The 14,640-nt window shown below is 38.2% G+C and overlaps 2 protein-coding genes and 1 pseudogene across 3 annotated transcripts; all 3 read right to left on the reverse strand.

Moving 5' to 3' along the window:
* Positions 1–953: 953 nt before the first annotated feature.
* Positions 954–2,146, reverse strand: LOC103437240 (protein TRACHEARY ELEMENT DIFFERENTIATION-RELATED 7-like). The gene has a single exon (XM_008375712.4). The coding sequence runs from the start codon at positions 2,081–2,083 to the stop codon at positions 1,103–1,105; it is 981 nt and encodes a 326-aa protein (XP_008373934.1). The 5' UTR covers positions 2,084–2,146; the 3' UTR covers positions 954–1,102.
* Positions 2,147–4,811: 2,665 nt separating this feature from the next.
* LOC103437220 (protein trichome berefringence-like 7) lies at positions 4,812–9,190 on the reverse strand. 2 transcript variants are annotated; one of them, XM_008375690.4, is made up of 4 exons: positions 8,813–9,122; positions 7,800–8,672; positions 6,616–6,774; positions 4,812–5,927 (listed from the first exon to the last, which is right to left on the reverse strand). In XM_008375690.4, exons 2-4 carry the CDS (start codon positions 8,618–8,620, stop codon positions 5,633–5,635), a joined length of 1,275 nt encoding a protein of 424 aa, XP_008373912.1. In that variant the 5' UTR covers positions 8,621–8,672; positions 8,813–9,122; the 3' UTR covers positions 4,812–5,632. The 2 variants fall into 2 exon arrangements, with proteins under 2 accessions (XP_008373912.1, XP_008373911.1); XM_008375689.4 differs by having other exon boundaries at positions 7,800–9,190.
* Positions 9,191–14,450: 5,260 nt separating this feature from the next.
* On the reverse strand, positions 14,451–14,640 carry LOC114825317 (small nucleolar RNA U3; annotated as a pseudogene).

Below are 14,640 nucleotides of genomic sequence, written 5' to 3' on the forward strand. Positions count from 1 at the left end.
AATAAAATATTTAAACCAAAGTTAAATGTCACAACCTTATTCAACAAGGAATGACTTCTTATTCGCCAAGCAATATCCTTATGTGTATATAAACAACTGACTTGAGTCCTTTTGGTTGAAATTCGAACTAAAACTGTCATGTATCTGTCCCTACCGAGTTCTTCAGTTTGGTTGCATTTGACATCTCTCATGTTCTTCTGTTTGTGTAGGTGAAAAGGGTAGGCCAAGCTTGTAGCTAGCTCCCATCCTATTTATACAGAGAAAGTATATAAGCAGACAACACAACCGTGCTTCTAAGAGCATCTCCAATCTGCCAAATGGGATTGTAAAGCAACGTTTACATTTCCCGCAGCCGGAAGTTGCTCCAGTCTCGGTGCTTTTGCTACTCACCGGAAAATGCAGGTAAAGATGCATAAGGTGGGCTCCTCAAAGGAAAAAGAAGAGAAGGGTTCACGCGCAAATATGCCTAATACTCGCCAAACAAGCGATAGTTGGAGGCCTATATATTTGGAAGGTCAAGATTCAAGCATACATTAATCCAAAGTTTGTAAATAATCGAATAAATACCATTTGACAAAAAAAAAAAAAAAAAAAAAAACAGACCCCTTCACATATAGGCATAACATTTGTTCATCCATCTACCAAATTTTTTTTCCTTTTAATTCTCACACAAAACACTTCCTCATTCAAATTTTTTCTAGGTTTTCTTCAACCTTCTTCCACATCTCCTCATTCAAAAAAATTTGATCGAATTGTGCGGAAAAAGTGATGTTAACAAAAAACTAAATAAATAGTAAAAAAGTTAAGATAAAAAAAATCTACCCCGGGGTGGTGGCGGCGGTGGGGTTGAGGCAGTGCCGGCTTTTTCACCGGGGGCGATGGTGGTTAGGTTGAGTGACTTGGTTCTATTAAAAATCAAAGGACTTTAGTTGCATTAGCCTGAGGGAGGCTGGTTCAAACATGAAACAGCTTATTTGACATACGTAAAATCTTCACAGATCCATCTTAAAAAGAACAGTCAAATATATATCAGTTTTCGGTGATGAATTTTTATTAGTTACATGAGTTAATCACGACTTCATCAAATGTGAATCCAAGATTATTATTGCTGACCAATATGTGAACTCGTTGAAGGCTCATCAATTTTCACCGCCTCTGCATTGCCATGCAAACCTTTACCAACCCTCTCGTTCTTCCTTATTATTTCGTCGATATGAACATCGTCGTCAATTGTCAACACCACAGCTTTCGACCCATGCAGACCTTCTACGATGTCTTCCTTCACCTTCCGATGTTCGTTGACGTTAACGATTTCGGTTTCCCATTGGACACCTGAACTCTTTGCTTTTCCATGCAAACCCTCGTGACTAATTGTCTCATTCTTCCTTATCTCCTCGTCGATATGGACATCATCCTCAACTGACAACACCACGGCTTGGGGTCCCTTGGGACCTTCGACAATGGCTTCCTTGATCTTCCGGTGTTTGTCGATGTGAATGAAGTCGGTTTCTTGGATTGTCTTTTTCTTTCTCCTCTTGATGCAACAGAGTAGGGCAACTGCAAGGAATCCAAGGAAGAAAACGGAACCTAATGATATGAACACAATGACTATGACGGTGGGATGATTGTCCGGGGTTGGTGATGGTGGCAATTGCGGTGGCGGAGGGCGTACGTGAGGTGGGGGCGGTGGCCTAAATGGCTGATGTGGAGGTGGTGGTATTATAAATGGCTTATGTGGTGGTGATGGGGTTGAGGGGCTTGGAGGCTTTGCCCCCGGGGGTGGTGGTGGTGGGATTGATGGACGTGGTGGCTTTGCTGACGGAGTTGGCGGTGGGGTTGATTGACTTGGTGGTTTTTCTGATGGAGGTGGTGGTGGGGTTGAGTGACTTGGAGGCTTTGCTGACGGAGGTGGTGGTGGGATTGATGGACGTGGCGGCCTTGCTGACGGAGTTAGTGGTGGGGTCGATTGACCTGGTGGTTTTGCTGATGGAGGTGGTGGGGTTGAGTGACTTGGAGGCTTTGCCCCCGGGGACGGAGGTGGTGGAGGGAAAAATGGGAAGTAGTAGCTATTTGGATTGGCCATCTTATTTGTAAAATAAAGTCTGTAACGTGGTAGATGAGAATTGAATTGTTGTGGAGAAAGTGGTGGACTTGAAAAGCCTATTTGTAGCAAAGAGTTTATACTAAATTAAAAGTAAGAGTTCATTTTTTAATGTTCGTGACTTAACTCTCATTCTAAGATTCGGAGCTGGAAAAGGTTTGTTTGCATTCCAAAACACTTCTCAAAGTTTTCTTGTTTCTCTTATATTGCAATTCCTCCACCAAGGTGATATAGTTTTTTAGTTTGCTGAGTGTGTGTGTATATATACACAAGCCCTTTATCCAAATGGATTTCCATTCTTGGGTAAAAATGAGACTAGTTGTAGGACCTACTCTACATCGATTTTCAATGATTTGAACCGTTTATCTTGCAAGTCTCGATTCATAAATCATCCTTGCAGAAATTCAATTCAATCACAAACCATTTGCCTATTTAATTATCACAATAAAATTTCGTTGTTTTTTGTAGAACAAAGTGTCAATTTCTTTGTACTCTTAATTAGACGCCTCAAATATTTCTGATTTTGCTAATATTTTGTAAGGATGATCTATGAGGTGCAACTTGAAAAATACACGGTTTAGATCGTTAAAGTTCAATGTGGTGTGAACTCCACAACTAATCCGCATTTAAAAATAAATAAATAGAGATCGTTAAAGTTCGATGTGATTAACCTTAATATTTATCATTTTGTGTTTATTTTTATGATCTCCAATTGACAAATTAAAATTCAAACTCCCAGTACTAAAGTTTAGCACAAAAGAAAATTGGGGTTTCGGAAAATTGAAAATTGAAAGTTTCAACATTTCAATCAATAATTCCACTCTTTGGTGAACAAAGAGACATTTCACAATATGCAATATATTAAACAAGATCAAATTACTAGTTGATGCCATCACACAAGTGATACAAAGTAATCACACAAAGCAACAAAAAAAAAAAAAGCGTTGGTTCAATGGGGCAGCCCAGCTATCCATGATGGATCCGGATGGCACCGACCCGTTATCCTTCCACTGCCAAGAGCGGGAGGTAATCGTTGCTCTGTGAAACCAGCCTTACGCGGTTCCATCCGCTCTAGAAATCGTGTAGCCTAGAGCCTTCGCTCAAGCCACACAACTCAACTCCTAGCTTGGAATGGGCAGGCCGGAATAGAGCCACTCCAGACCCGAACAGCCAACGCTGAACCAATGTTCCAACACCTCAATGCCCCCACTTGGGTTACAAGCTTGCGTTACCAAGCTCGACGATTATTCATCCTTGTGCTGGTATTATGAAGAACAGTTTTGCACTTCACTTGCCCGATGTGGGACTGTTTAACTAGCTTAAATTTATGTATGTACTTTAGAAAAATTTAATTATTATTATCAAAGAGAGGGATGATTCAAAACTATTATAATAATTTAATCGATGAAGAGTTTTGAAATGTTAAATAAGCAATTGGATCACCATGTTTTTGAAATGTTAGACAGATTTCTAGCTGCTCGACAAATACTTCTTTGGTCTTGAATATTTTGTTGTAGGCAATGGAGCGACGGTACGCGTATGACAGGATAGGTGGCTTCCGAGGCCGAATACATTCAAAGTGTTATCAGTGGCACCAGTTTCGCAGAAACATATGAGGGTGCAGGACCTACTTGATCCGGTAAGCAAGTCTTTGAGCCTCGAAGTTTTATCTGCGTTATTTTTGGAGGAAGAGGTGAATCTTATACGCACTATGCCTACTAGTATTTGTATGCCGGCGGATTGTTTCATGAGCGGGGATTCAGAACATTGAAAGTTCCAACATTTCAATCAATAATTCCACTCGTTGGTGATCAAATTACTGATTACCTAACAAATGAACAAAAAAAGCATTGGTTCAATTTAGGCAGCCCAGCTATCCATGATGGAACTGGATGGCACCGACCTGTTATCCTTCCACTACTAAGAGCAGGAGGTTGTCACGGTTCCCTCTGCTCTAGAAATTGTATAGCCCAGAGCCTTTGCTCAGGCCACACAACTCAACTCCTAGCTTGGAATAAAGCCACTCCAGACGCAAACAACTAACTCTGAACCAATTTTCCAACACTTCAATGCCACCACTTGGGTTACAAGCTTGCGTTACTAATCACGGCGATTATTCATCCTTCTGCTGGTATTATGAAGAGCAATTTGTGCTTCACTTTGCCGATGTGGGACTATTTAACTAGCTTAAATTTATTTATTTATTATAGAAATTTTTATTATTTTTAAGAGGAGGGGTAGGGTTCAAAACTATTATAATAATTTGAGCGAAGGGAAGTTTCGAACCAATGACGCATAGGTAAAAATCAAATACCCTACCCACTAAGATATTCAACCACATGCTACCACCTTCAATTTATGAGTATGCATCAAGGGTCTAATTGTAAGCTCAACTTTTGGGCATTATGCAAGTTCAGATAAGCAATTGAATCACCATGTTCAAGCACACAGACAGATTTCTAGCTGCTCCACAAGTACTTGTTGGCCTTCAATATTTTGTTTTTCAAGATAAAAGATGGGAAGTAAAGTTCACAAGGACATGCATTGACTTGAATCATGATTGAATGGACCTGGTAATGCATATCTGTGTGTCTCATTCGGGGGAGAGACTCTCGTGTAACCGGAGAGGCAAATATATACTAGACAGTTGATACACTATTTGAACACATAACGATCATTCATTAGATCGAGAAAGCCACTAAGACTGTAATGGTTGCAAGAGAGAATCTCTCCTCATTTCGACATCAAATTATAATAAGATTGAACTCGGACCACTACTCTGATACGTCATGTGGTATACCATCATAAACAACAAATTTTCGTTCCACTGCTCACTCTTTCAATACATAAAAATTGAGGAGGCTTTGATAACATCATAACATTGAACTATTTCCAGTACATACTTATGGGAAGTATTTGGCCCTTCTTCAGAAGTATAGAAGTGTGCAACAATCAAATAAAATGTATAAGTTGTGTTAAAAGATGCAAGTGATTAAGCAAGGCATGCCCTCCTTGGAGCTGCCACGACTGCAAATCCACCTCTGGCACATCAACTAAAAATTCAATGAAAGAAGAAGCTCATCTACCGTAAAACATGTCAGACGCCTGGCAGACCAATTTGTACACTTTCCTTCATCAGTTCATCCCCAAACTCGGATTGATTTTGGCCAATTGTAGATTTTGGCCAATTGTAGAAACTTCTATTTCGCTTTGGAAAAATATGCTTCCACAAATGGACACTTGTTATAACTTGTAACTACTAGCTAGACCTCGTGAACACATATTACAGCAACGCAGCTTCATCTCAACTCCCCCATTTAATTTGGATTGTGGTTCTTAATCTTCACTAACTGACCGTGGGGAAACAATACTACACAAAACGACAAACAAGAATTTTGTGAGAGGCAAAGTTCAACTTACAGGCAGGATGCCAGGATCTCTCTCACTTTTTCGATCTGATGCTGAAGAGTGACACTAGGAGCTTGTTGATGCAAGCAGCAAAAGAAGGAAGCATATTAGCGGCTCTACACTTCATTTAAGGGAAACCTGATTCCCGGGTAGCAGGTTCAAGAGAATTTCATTCCACATATCAGGTACGCCAGGTAAGCACCAATGGCTACAATCAGGGACTGATGGATTATCGCTCCAGGTACCCACATGCCCATCACTACGGAATGATAACATCGGTGTAACGTGTAGAATTGTCACAGGAACCTTCATTTTTTTCACAATCTTTATAATGATGTCTGAAATTGTGCTTCGGTCCTTTCCCCATGAGCTTGACCAAGGGTGTTTAGTCACTTTGCACGAATTATGGTTTCGGCCACTGGTACATATACAGAATCACCAGCAGTCAATTATATCAGCTTATTTGCATCTCAACTCAGGAGCAAAATGAATAATTAAATATGTACCAGAATTTAAAAGATTTAGCTTCTACAAAGAAGAAAATAGGACAACTTTATATATTGCTTCAGATCAGCCAATCGAACCGGCATTTCCATGAATAACCATTAACTAAAGCATTTAGAGGCCAATAAAGACTTGAAATTCCTTGCTACCCAAACACATTAAATCAAACTAAAAGTAGGAAAAAAATCAAAAATACAAGCAACCTTTTTATTTCTGTAAATAGTTTGTTAAGTTCCAAATTCCATGAAGATTTTTAGCAAAAAATGTCCATTAAATTACAACTACTTGGGACTAGCATGGATGTATCATGGCACATTATTTTCACCAGACGTAAATAGCAAAGCAACATGGGGAATTATAGAATGCTTTAATAATATAGTATCGATACATGGAACAAAACAAGATACTCCCTATCTTTAAAGGGAAGCCAGAAGAATAAAATAATTTTTTTCATGAAACACAAGTAGGAGATGCTAACTAATAGCCAAATGTATCGCCAACAAGAATAGATTTGGTAGAGCTAGATGCAATCAAACCCCAACAGCCTTAGACACTAAAATCATTGGCAGCAAGTATCATAACAAATAAAATAAATAACGCACCTCCAATGCGATGACTCAAAAGTCCTGAAGAATACACTTGTCCTATTTGTGTTGACCATGGTCTCAACCCAAGATGACCAGGTGTTTAAAGCTATCCTGAACCCCGTGGTGATTGGCATTCCAAGCTTCAGAGATTTACCTACTTGAAAATAGCAGCCCCTGTACAAAAAATGTTAAACTCGCTTTTTTTTTTTTTTTTTTTTTTGAGAAAGCATGGAAAGCTGATTAAGAAGTCGATTGTATGTTGAGCAAGCATAATCATTCAACAGGTGCATACATCAAGACAAGATATACTGGTTGACAAGGAAGGAAAACAGAACACTACTATCTTACATCAGAATGCCCAACATGCAATCACATCCACTTCCACAAACAATCATAATCACGTGAAAAAGCAAAGTGGAGTGAGAGAAAGAGGGATCCATCTGCATAACTCTACTACAGGCTGCACAATGTTTTGGGAATTGTATCCTTAATTCTTTTTGGGGTCTGAAATGTATACTGAAGCAGCAGTATTTTGGTGATAGTAACTGGTAAGTACTCTACCTAAGAAGTTGATCAAGCAAATTGGACCTGAAGTCGAATGTTAACATAACCGTCATTTATCCTTTGTACCCATCATTTATGATCTAACATGTATTTTTTATTACAATTCCATACCCCTTTCCCCAGCTGGTGAAAAAATTTTAAGCTAAAACATAAGCATAAATATCTACAAATTATACAATAATCATGGCTTCCATGGAGTTTGTATCAGCAAACTTCAACCAAGACCTTGGCCACGCCCATACTAGGGATCTTCTACCTCTCTAGTAAATTAGGCTTCTGAAGGGGCACTAACATGCATGGGGCATTTAAACCATTCTATAAATAATAAGTAGCATGCATGCCATAAAGATGAATACATTCTAATCCACTGCTTGCATTAGTCAACATTTATACGATCAAGCATGGAGTATGAATGCACAATGACAAGCTGTTAATGGTGAAGACTCTGGAACTGAATGTTGGAGGGGGCGTGGATTGAAGATAAATGTAAAGTAATTGAATGGAGGGGAAAAGACAGACAAATGCATCCGGTAAATAGAGAATCATGAAGCAAGTTTTTAAATGTTTTTGACGTCAGAAAGCATTCTACAACAATAACTGAAATTAGACAACGCTCAGAGATTAAGATAACTCACATGTCAAAAAGTTTACTTGGTGTCCACCAGTGACCTGAATTGAAAATCAAAATATCAGAATCGATCCATTCTTGGCTAATGTCATCCAACTTGTCAACTCTGAGAGTTGATTTAACCCTCTTTGGTGATCGGATTGGAACTGAAGCAGGCTGTACTAGGAAAACTGACCGATAGAAATCAATTCTGAGGTCAAATGAACTAAAGTGTACCGATAAGAATCTAATCTGCTTAGTGATTTTTTTCCCATTCACTTCATAAACACTCTTCTTATCCTCCACCCCTGTCATGAGTAAACATATCAAAGACTCCCACTGTGTTCTACTCAACGAATCGCCAACAAAAACAATCCTCTTTCCACGAAGTTTTTCAAGAACCGCACGCACATCAAACCTAGGAATATCACAATTCTTTGGCTTCCACCTCCACTTGGCATAACCCCCGTCTTTCCGCCCATTAGCAAAGCAATTAAATCCAATTTCTGTAAATGGGCATTCTGAGGCATTGTACAAAGGGTAACTTTCATCTTGAATCCACCTTCCTTCGAAAACATCACATTTATCAGTTGCACTACTACTGGAATTCGAAACCGGGTAACTATTAACCACTGGGGGAACACTGGGAAACAAATACAAAAAGGCACAAGACATTGCAACAACAAAGAACACCAATGAGCCAATTGCAACTAATCCATTGTAAGTTTGAAAAACCAAGATTTTACAATGACCCTTCATCATCTCATTACCGAAATTCAAAACCCTTTTGTAGAAAGGCCTGAATTGAACAAACCAATCCCAATTAACATTCCTCACCAGCTTCATCATTTGGTAAAAGAACCCAGATGAAAAAGTTCCCCAATTGCAATCATATAATATGCTACAGCAAACCAGAAGAAAATCCAATTATGAAATTAAAAATCCCTCAACAAAGTATGAAACTTGAGCCAAGAATTAGCAAAATTTGGGCTCTTGGAGAAGACCCATCAAGCAAATGAGCAAAGTAAACAGCAATCTTACAGATTCACCAACTGGGGTCTTGCAGAAAAGCACTTTCTGGTGGTGGGGTTGGCAGCTTCTGTTAGAAGCAGCTATGAAGAGAAGTTGGTTGGTGGAGTGGAGGAAAATGGGATACTAAGTCAGAAGGTGAAGGATGATGACATTTTTGGTTAGCTTAGAACCTGGTCCTTCTGGGTGACTACAATACAAAGACCTCTCAACTGAAATGTGGGGACTGGGATTTGCAAAGTGACTCTTGTCGGTGGGTTTTTAAGCAAAGACCAAGGACAACTCTCGTTGGGCTTCAACGCGTAGAATAACTCTATTGCTTGGAATTGGATGGAGACAAGTTCAACTCGGAACAAAGGGTGGGTTGGTTGTTGCTTCTTCATCCCCAGCTGTTCTTTTGGACTGTAGTTGACTGATAGATTGTCTTTTTATTTTTTTTTTATGTAGTAAATTATGTAATCGTTTATTTGTCTTAATGATTCATTAAATTTTACGTTTTTATCAAACTCAAACGTATAATGCACATATATTCGCAGTTTTCACGTTTAACAAGTAGAAGAATGCAAAAATACAACATCATTTACTGCCAAGTTCGTATATTTCTTAAAACAAAGTAATGGGAATTGCTCTTAAATTGTCTAATCTTTTTGTACAGATAGATAACACGGTTTCTTTGTTGAATGAATTTCATCGTATGCAAGTCTATCAAAAAGTGATGTAATGTTTTGTCATCGTATGCAAGTCACGGTTATCTATCTCTTTTAGGACCGAAGAGGCTATGAAAAAATATATATTAAAATAATTTTTTTTTAAAAGGTCTTAAATAAATTCTTACCATTAGTTTGTCTTTTATTATTTAGCCAATAATATATTTACACAAAAACATGGGAAATTTGGTCTAAATCACACAATGAGTCTCAATCAATAATAATAAATTACTAGATTCGAACATAATACTTTTTACTTTTGAGTCCAAAAGTATGCCACTAAATTTTTGTTACCATTAGATTGTTGTACATAATAGTTTCAAATTTGCAATCATAATATATTTCATTTTCGTGAATTTGTTGAAAAATTGGTCATCTGGGATGTTGTCACTCCCCATCACCACCAGATTCCAGACGTGGACAGAAGAAGGAACCTTTTGGTATACAACCTATTATTGTTGTCAAACCCGTTTTTGTTGCTTCGAAAAGGAAAAGGAAAAGCAAAAGCAAAAGAATAGGAAAAGGAAAAAGAATGAGGCAAAAACTAATTCTGTCTTTCATTTTCTAGGACAAGGAGAAGGAAGCAGAAGCACACAAAAAAGAACAACTACAATGCAACGGCTTCAAGTGAAATAACCAAGGAGGAACCAAAGTTAAATTATGAGAAAAACAAAAAGGAGGATTGTGGAGTCAAAAATAATCACAAGGCGACAAGTGGATTTTTTGACAGAAAATGACAAAAATACCTTTGCGGTACAACGGGATTCCTACGCGCGAGCAGCGGGCAACCCTTCTTCAACCAAGTCAAAAGTGTCCAAAATAGGTAACAATTTAAAGCATATTTCATCAAATCCTTTCTATAAGGTAATTCTCAAAACCTAATTTATTCCATATATTTTCTATTTCATTATTTAGCTAACCAATTAGCTAAATAATATATTCCTTTCATATTTCCTAAAATCTTCCTTTAAAAACATAATAATTGACTAATTAAAGGATTAATTGTCTAATCAATCCCCTAATTGTCAATTAAATCACCCATTCAACCCCAAAAACAAGTCAAAGGCCGGCCATCCCCATTCCAAAATGAGTCCACCATACTTTCTACCCTTTTTTTTTTTTTTTTTTTATCATTTCTCCCTTTTAATTGCACTAATTAGCTAGCCAATTAATTTCATAACCACCAAAATTGACACATCCCGATCGAGGTCAAGGCATGCTAGCCGTCACGTGAGAGCGGCGTAGCCATGTGCACAATGCGAAAGCGATAAAGATAGCAAATATATGAATAATTAAAAACCACATTTATAGAGTGCACTACTAACAACAAGTGATAGGAGTTAGTTACAACTGTAAACTCTCCTAATCAGAGCATAATAAGTCTAGGTGCAGGCCAGTAGGACAAGTACTAGTTACACAGTACCAGGAATGTCCTACTATACTATAGAATAGTCAGAACAGCCGATGTCCTCGAGCCACCAACAGCAAGCTTTCTTAAAACCTGGAGGGGCGCAAAACAGAAAACGTGAGTGGGCAAAAACAAATGTTTTACAAAATCATTTCATATATCAACATAACTAACCTCTCGCTGTAAAACATGTATAATTTTTCCCAGAATCAAGATATAAGCATATACATATATATATATATATATGTATATATGTATATATATATATGTATATATATATATATCTGAAATCATATCAATTCAGTTCATGCTTCACATAATCATATTCATAAGTATATATGTCATGCCAAGATATAATAGAGTAAACAATTCAAGTAAGAATAATTTCATAGAAATGTGATATGTTAGCCGGAACTTTTGTGGTAGTATATATTGCTGAATTCATAGCTCAAACTCAATATAGCTGGAGTCACTACTATGACCTATACAGCAATATATTGCACATAAGTCGGAACCACTAAAAAGGGTCTGTACGACAAGATTGGGTGAAATATAATTATGCTCAATTCTATTCTCTCATAATAGTCGGACGATAAATCGTTAGTCACCTACGAGTTGGAACCATAATAAGGTCTGTACAACAAGACTGTGCACTTAAGTTGGATCCAATATGAGCATATAGTGCGGGAAGTGACGTAAATAAATAGGCTTGTACTTCATATCTCTGGCTAATTCACAATCACCCTAGGTGCAGCTTTATAAGCTCAACATTACTTAATCACATATCACATCATCGATGATTCACACAACCAAACATAACTTACCTGAACTCACATGTGCCTTCACAGCACCACATTTATATATATATGCAACCATGCAATGCATATTCAAAATATAGAAGCATTTGGCATATTATTTCAAAGCATACTTTCCTAAAAATGCATTTCTGGGAAATATATCAAGTATATAAACATATAATGAAAACAAAAGCCCACTTATTGGTATGTCGAAGGCTCGTAGCCCCCGAGTCGCCCGTGGATACGCTCTTCCTCTGGATAAGTCTCACCTATATGCGAATTAACTATAAAAACGTTATTTTAAAGCACATAAGCAAAACTAGCTAATAATTTCTCATACATTGCTCAATTTTGGTATTTAAATATACCAATGTGACCTACACAACCTCACGAACATCGTGATATTTTTAGATAAATTTTTAGGTGGCTCACGCGCCCCCACGAGCCGGGGAGGGCACGGCCTCACGTGCCCAACACGCGCATCATCTTCAACCTCCAGACGTCGGAATTGTGTCACCAGTGCCGAATTATGGGCAAACCTGCAACTACCTTTTTCTCACTCGTTTTTACACCATTTTTCACGCAATTTATACCAAAATGAAGCTCTTAGCTTGTAGAACATGATCATACTAATTTAAAGCTCTAAAAGTCATGGGATCTCACTGGAGAATTCCAAGAAAATCGGCCAAACTTCGTCCACACGATCCCGACGTCCAAAACCTTCAAACGAAGCACTCCGAGCTTCCTTGGGACCTCACTAAGCTCACTATGAGCTTGGATTATCCTAAAGCATAACCATTTAAAAGTTCGTGAATAGTGCTCAACTCGGAGCTTGAATTTTCAACGTGATATCGAACGAGTTCTTACCTAAAACGGGTACATTTGAACTCGTATGGTCCTCACGAACACAATGGTACTAATTTTGGCCACGATCCGTGAAGTTTCAAGGGTCTTGGGTGCTTGTCCGTACCATTTTGAAAGAGAGAGAGAGTGAAATCGAGAAAGAGAGAGAAGAGAGAGCACAGGAAAGTGAGAGAGAGACAGGATGTGTGGTCCAGATTTTTGGGTAACAATCAAAACAACCCATTTTCCTTACTTCCAATTAGGTCCAAAATAATAGGAACTTAACACATTGGTCCTCAACCACACATAGTCCCACAATGCCACAAACGCTCAAGGGCATTTTAGTCTTTTCACATCAACGATAACAAAATAATGTACATTTCCAGGACGGGTTGTGACAAAAACATTCCCTTTATATTTAATTAGCCAATTAATCATAATAAATTGGCTAATTAAACCAAAATTAAACCCAAAAACCTTACCTCATGGTCGGCCACTCCTTCTCCAAAGAGGCTGGCCTATCCCTATAAATAGGCTCCCATTTTCACCAAAAGATGATTCCAACACACTTGCAAAATTCTCAATACTTTCTAAACACGTTTCTCTCTAAATTCTAAATTTGGCATCAGAGGTTTTTCGGCCAAAGCCCCCCTCATTCATCGTGGGCGCATAAGGCTCTTGGCCTTGACCCTAAGTTGTTAATTGTTTTGTAGGTGCAACTTTGTCCAAGATCAATGAGGAAGAAATTTGCATCAACAAGGATCTTTCTCTTCGAAGAGAGAGCTCTTCTCTCTGAAGTGAAAGTCATTCTCACTATTTTTGTGAGACTTTCAAATCTAAGCATTTACGGTAGCACCGGCCCTAGCTTCAGCTGGGGTCGGTTGCTGTGTCCTCTTTTCTCTTTTTTCCTTTTTTTCTCCTTGCATCTACTGGTGGTTCTCCCAATTTTTCAATCGGGACTGTCCAATTCCTCAACCCATTCAAGTATACCTCTTCCAGGCTTTTCCTTGCTTTGATCTTTAGCCATGTTTTCTATTGAGTTCGTGTGTAGAGTTCCAGCGCTTTTACCGGCTCGGGTGTTTCCAACACCACCACGTTCTCCTTGTTGTCTGCCATTTCCGGCAATGTCGCTCAGGGATTTCCCTGGTTGTTGGCTTCTCTCTCTTGGTTGCCAACTATCTCTTGCTTATGGTTGTGCACAAGTGATGTCTGAGGAGGTGATGATCGGTGGTGGACGGAGAATCGGATAGCTGGATGCTTCTCAGAACGGCGGTGGAGAAAGCAGTGGATGCTTCTCAGAATTTCTGTTGTTTTTGGGCTTTACTGTTGTTGAGCTCACTTTCTATTATTTCTTTATTTTTAGGCCTTTTTTTGTTTGTTTATATGTGTAAGTTGGGTCTTTGTTTGTTTGTAAGTGTGTGTTTGGTGTTTTAATAAAATCTTTCCCTTGACCCAAAAAAAAAAAAAAAGGGTTAAATTATAAGTCCAATTAAAATTCACGGTGTGTTCAAGGAACATGATAAACTCACAATTTATAATCCAATCTTCTTTCTGTCTATATCTAGTTCGGAAAAATGAAAACTCAAAATTAAAAAACAACATTTTTTTAAGCCAAAATAGTACCTAAGATTAGCATAACTTCTCACTTTAGTCCTTGAAATCATTTTGGTCTTCTTTAAAGGCGATTATTCAAATAATGACTAAAATAATTTACAGTTGACAAATTCGAAAACTACTTATATCAATTTTAAATTTCAGGAATCAAAAATAAAAAATTATTTCTTTTAGGAATCATTTTGGTTAAAATACCGAAAATGAAAGAGTCATCCAACAAATCCGAAGGACCTTCGTTCATAAATCAATTTATTTACATGAGCGAATGTAAAAATAGAGGGAACTTGTCAGACTACCGTGCAACCAACCCATACAGAGAAACTGGCTGAGAATGATCGTCTACCGCTGATGGAAATCACGCTCTGATTGCACGGTCATTATTCATCTACCGAGTTGGGATTCCTGTCTCCTTAGAAATCAAGGATACAGAGGTACAATTTTATAGAACAGATCCTGTTCAAGTAAGGTCGT

The sequence above is a fragment of the Malus domestica genome, chromosome 05, assembly GCF_042453785.1.
Source record: "Malus domestica chromosome 05, GDT2T_hap1".
In the NCBI taxonomy this organism is placed as follows: Eukaryota; Viridiplantae; Streptophyta; class Magnoliopsida; order Rosales; family Rosaceae; genus Malus; species Malus domestica.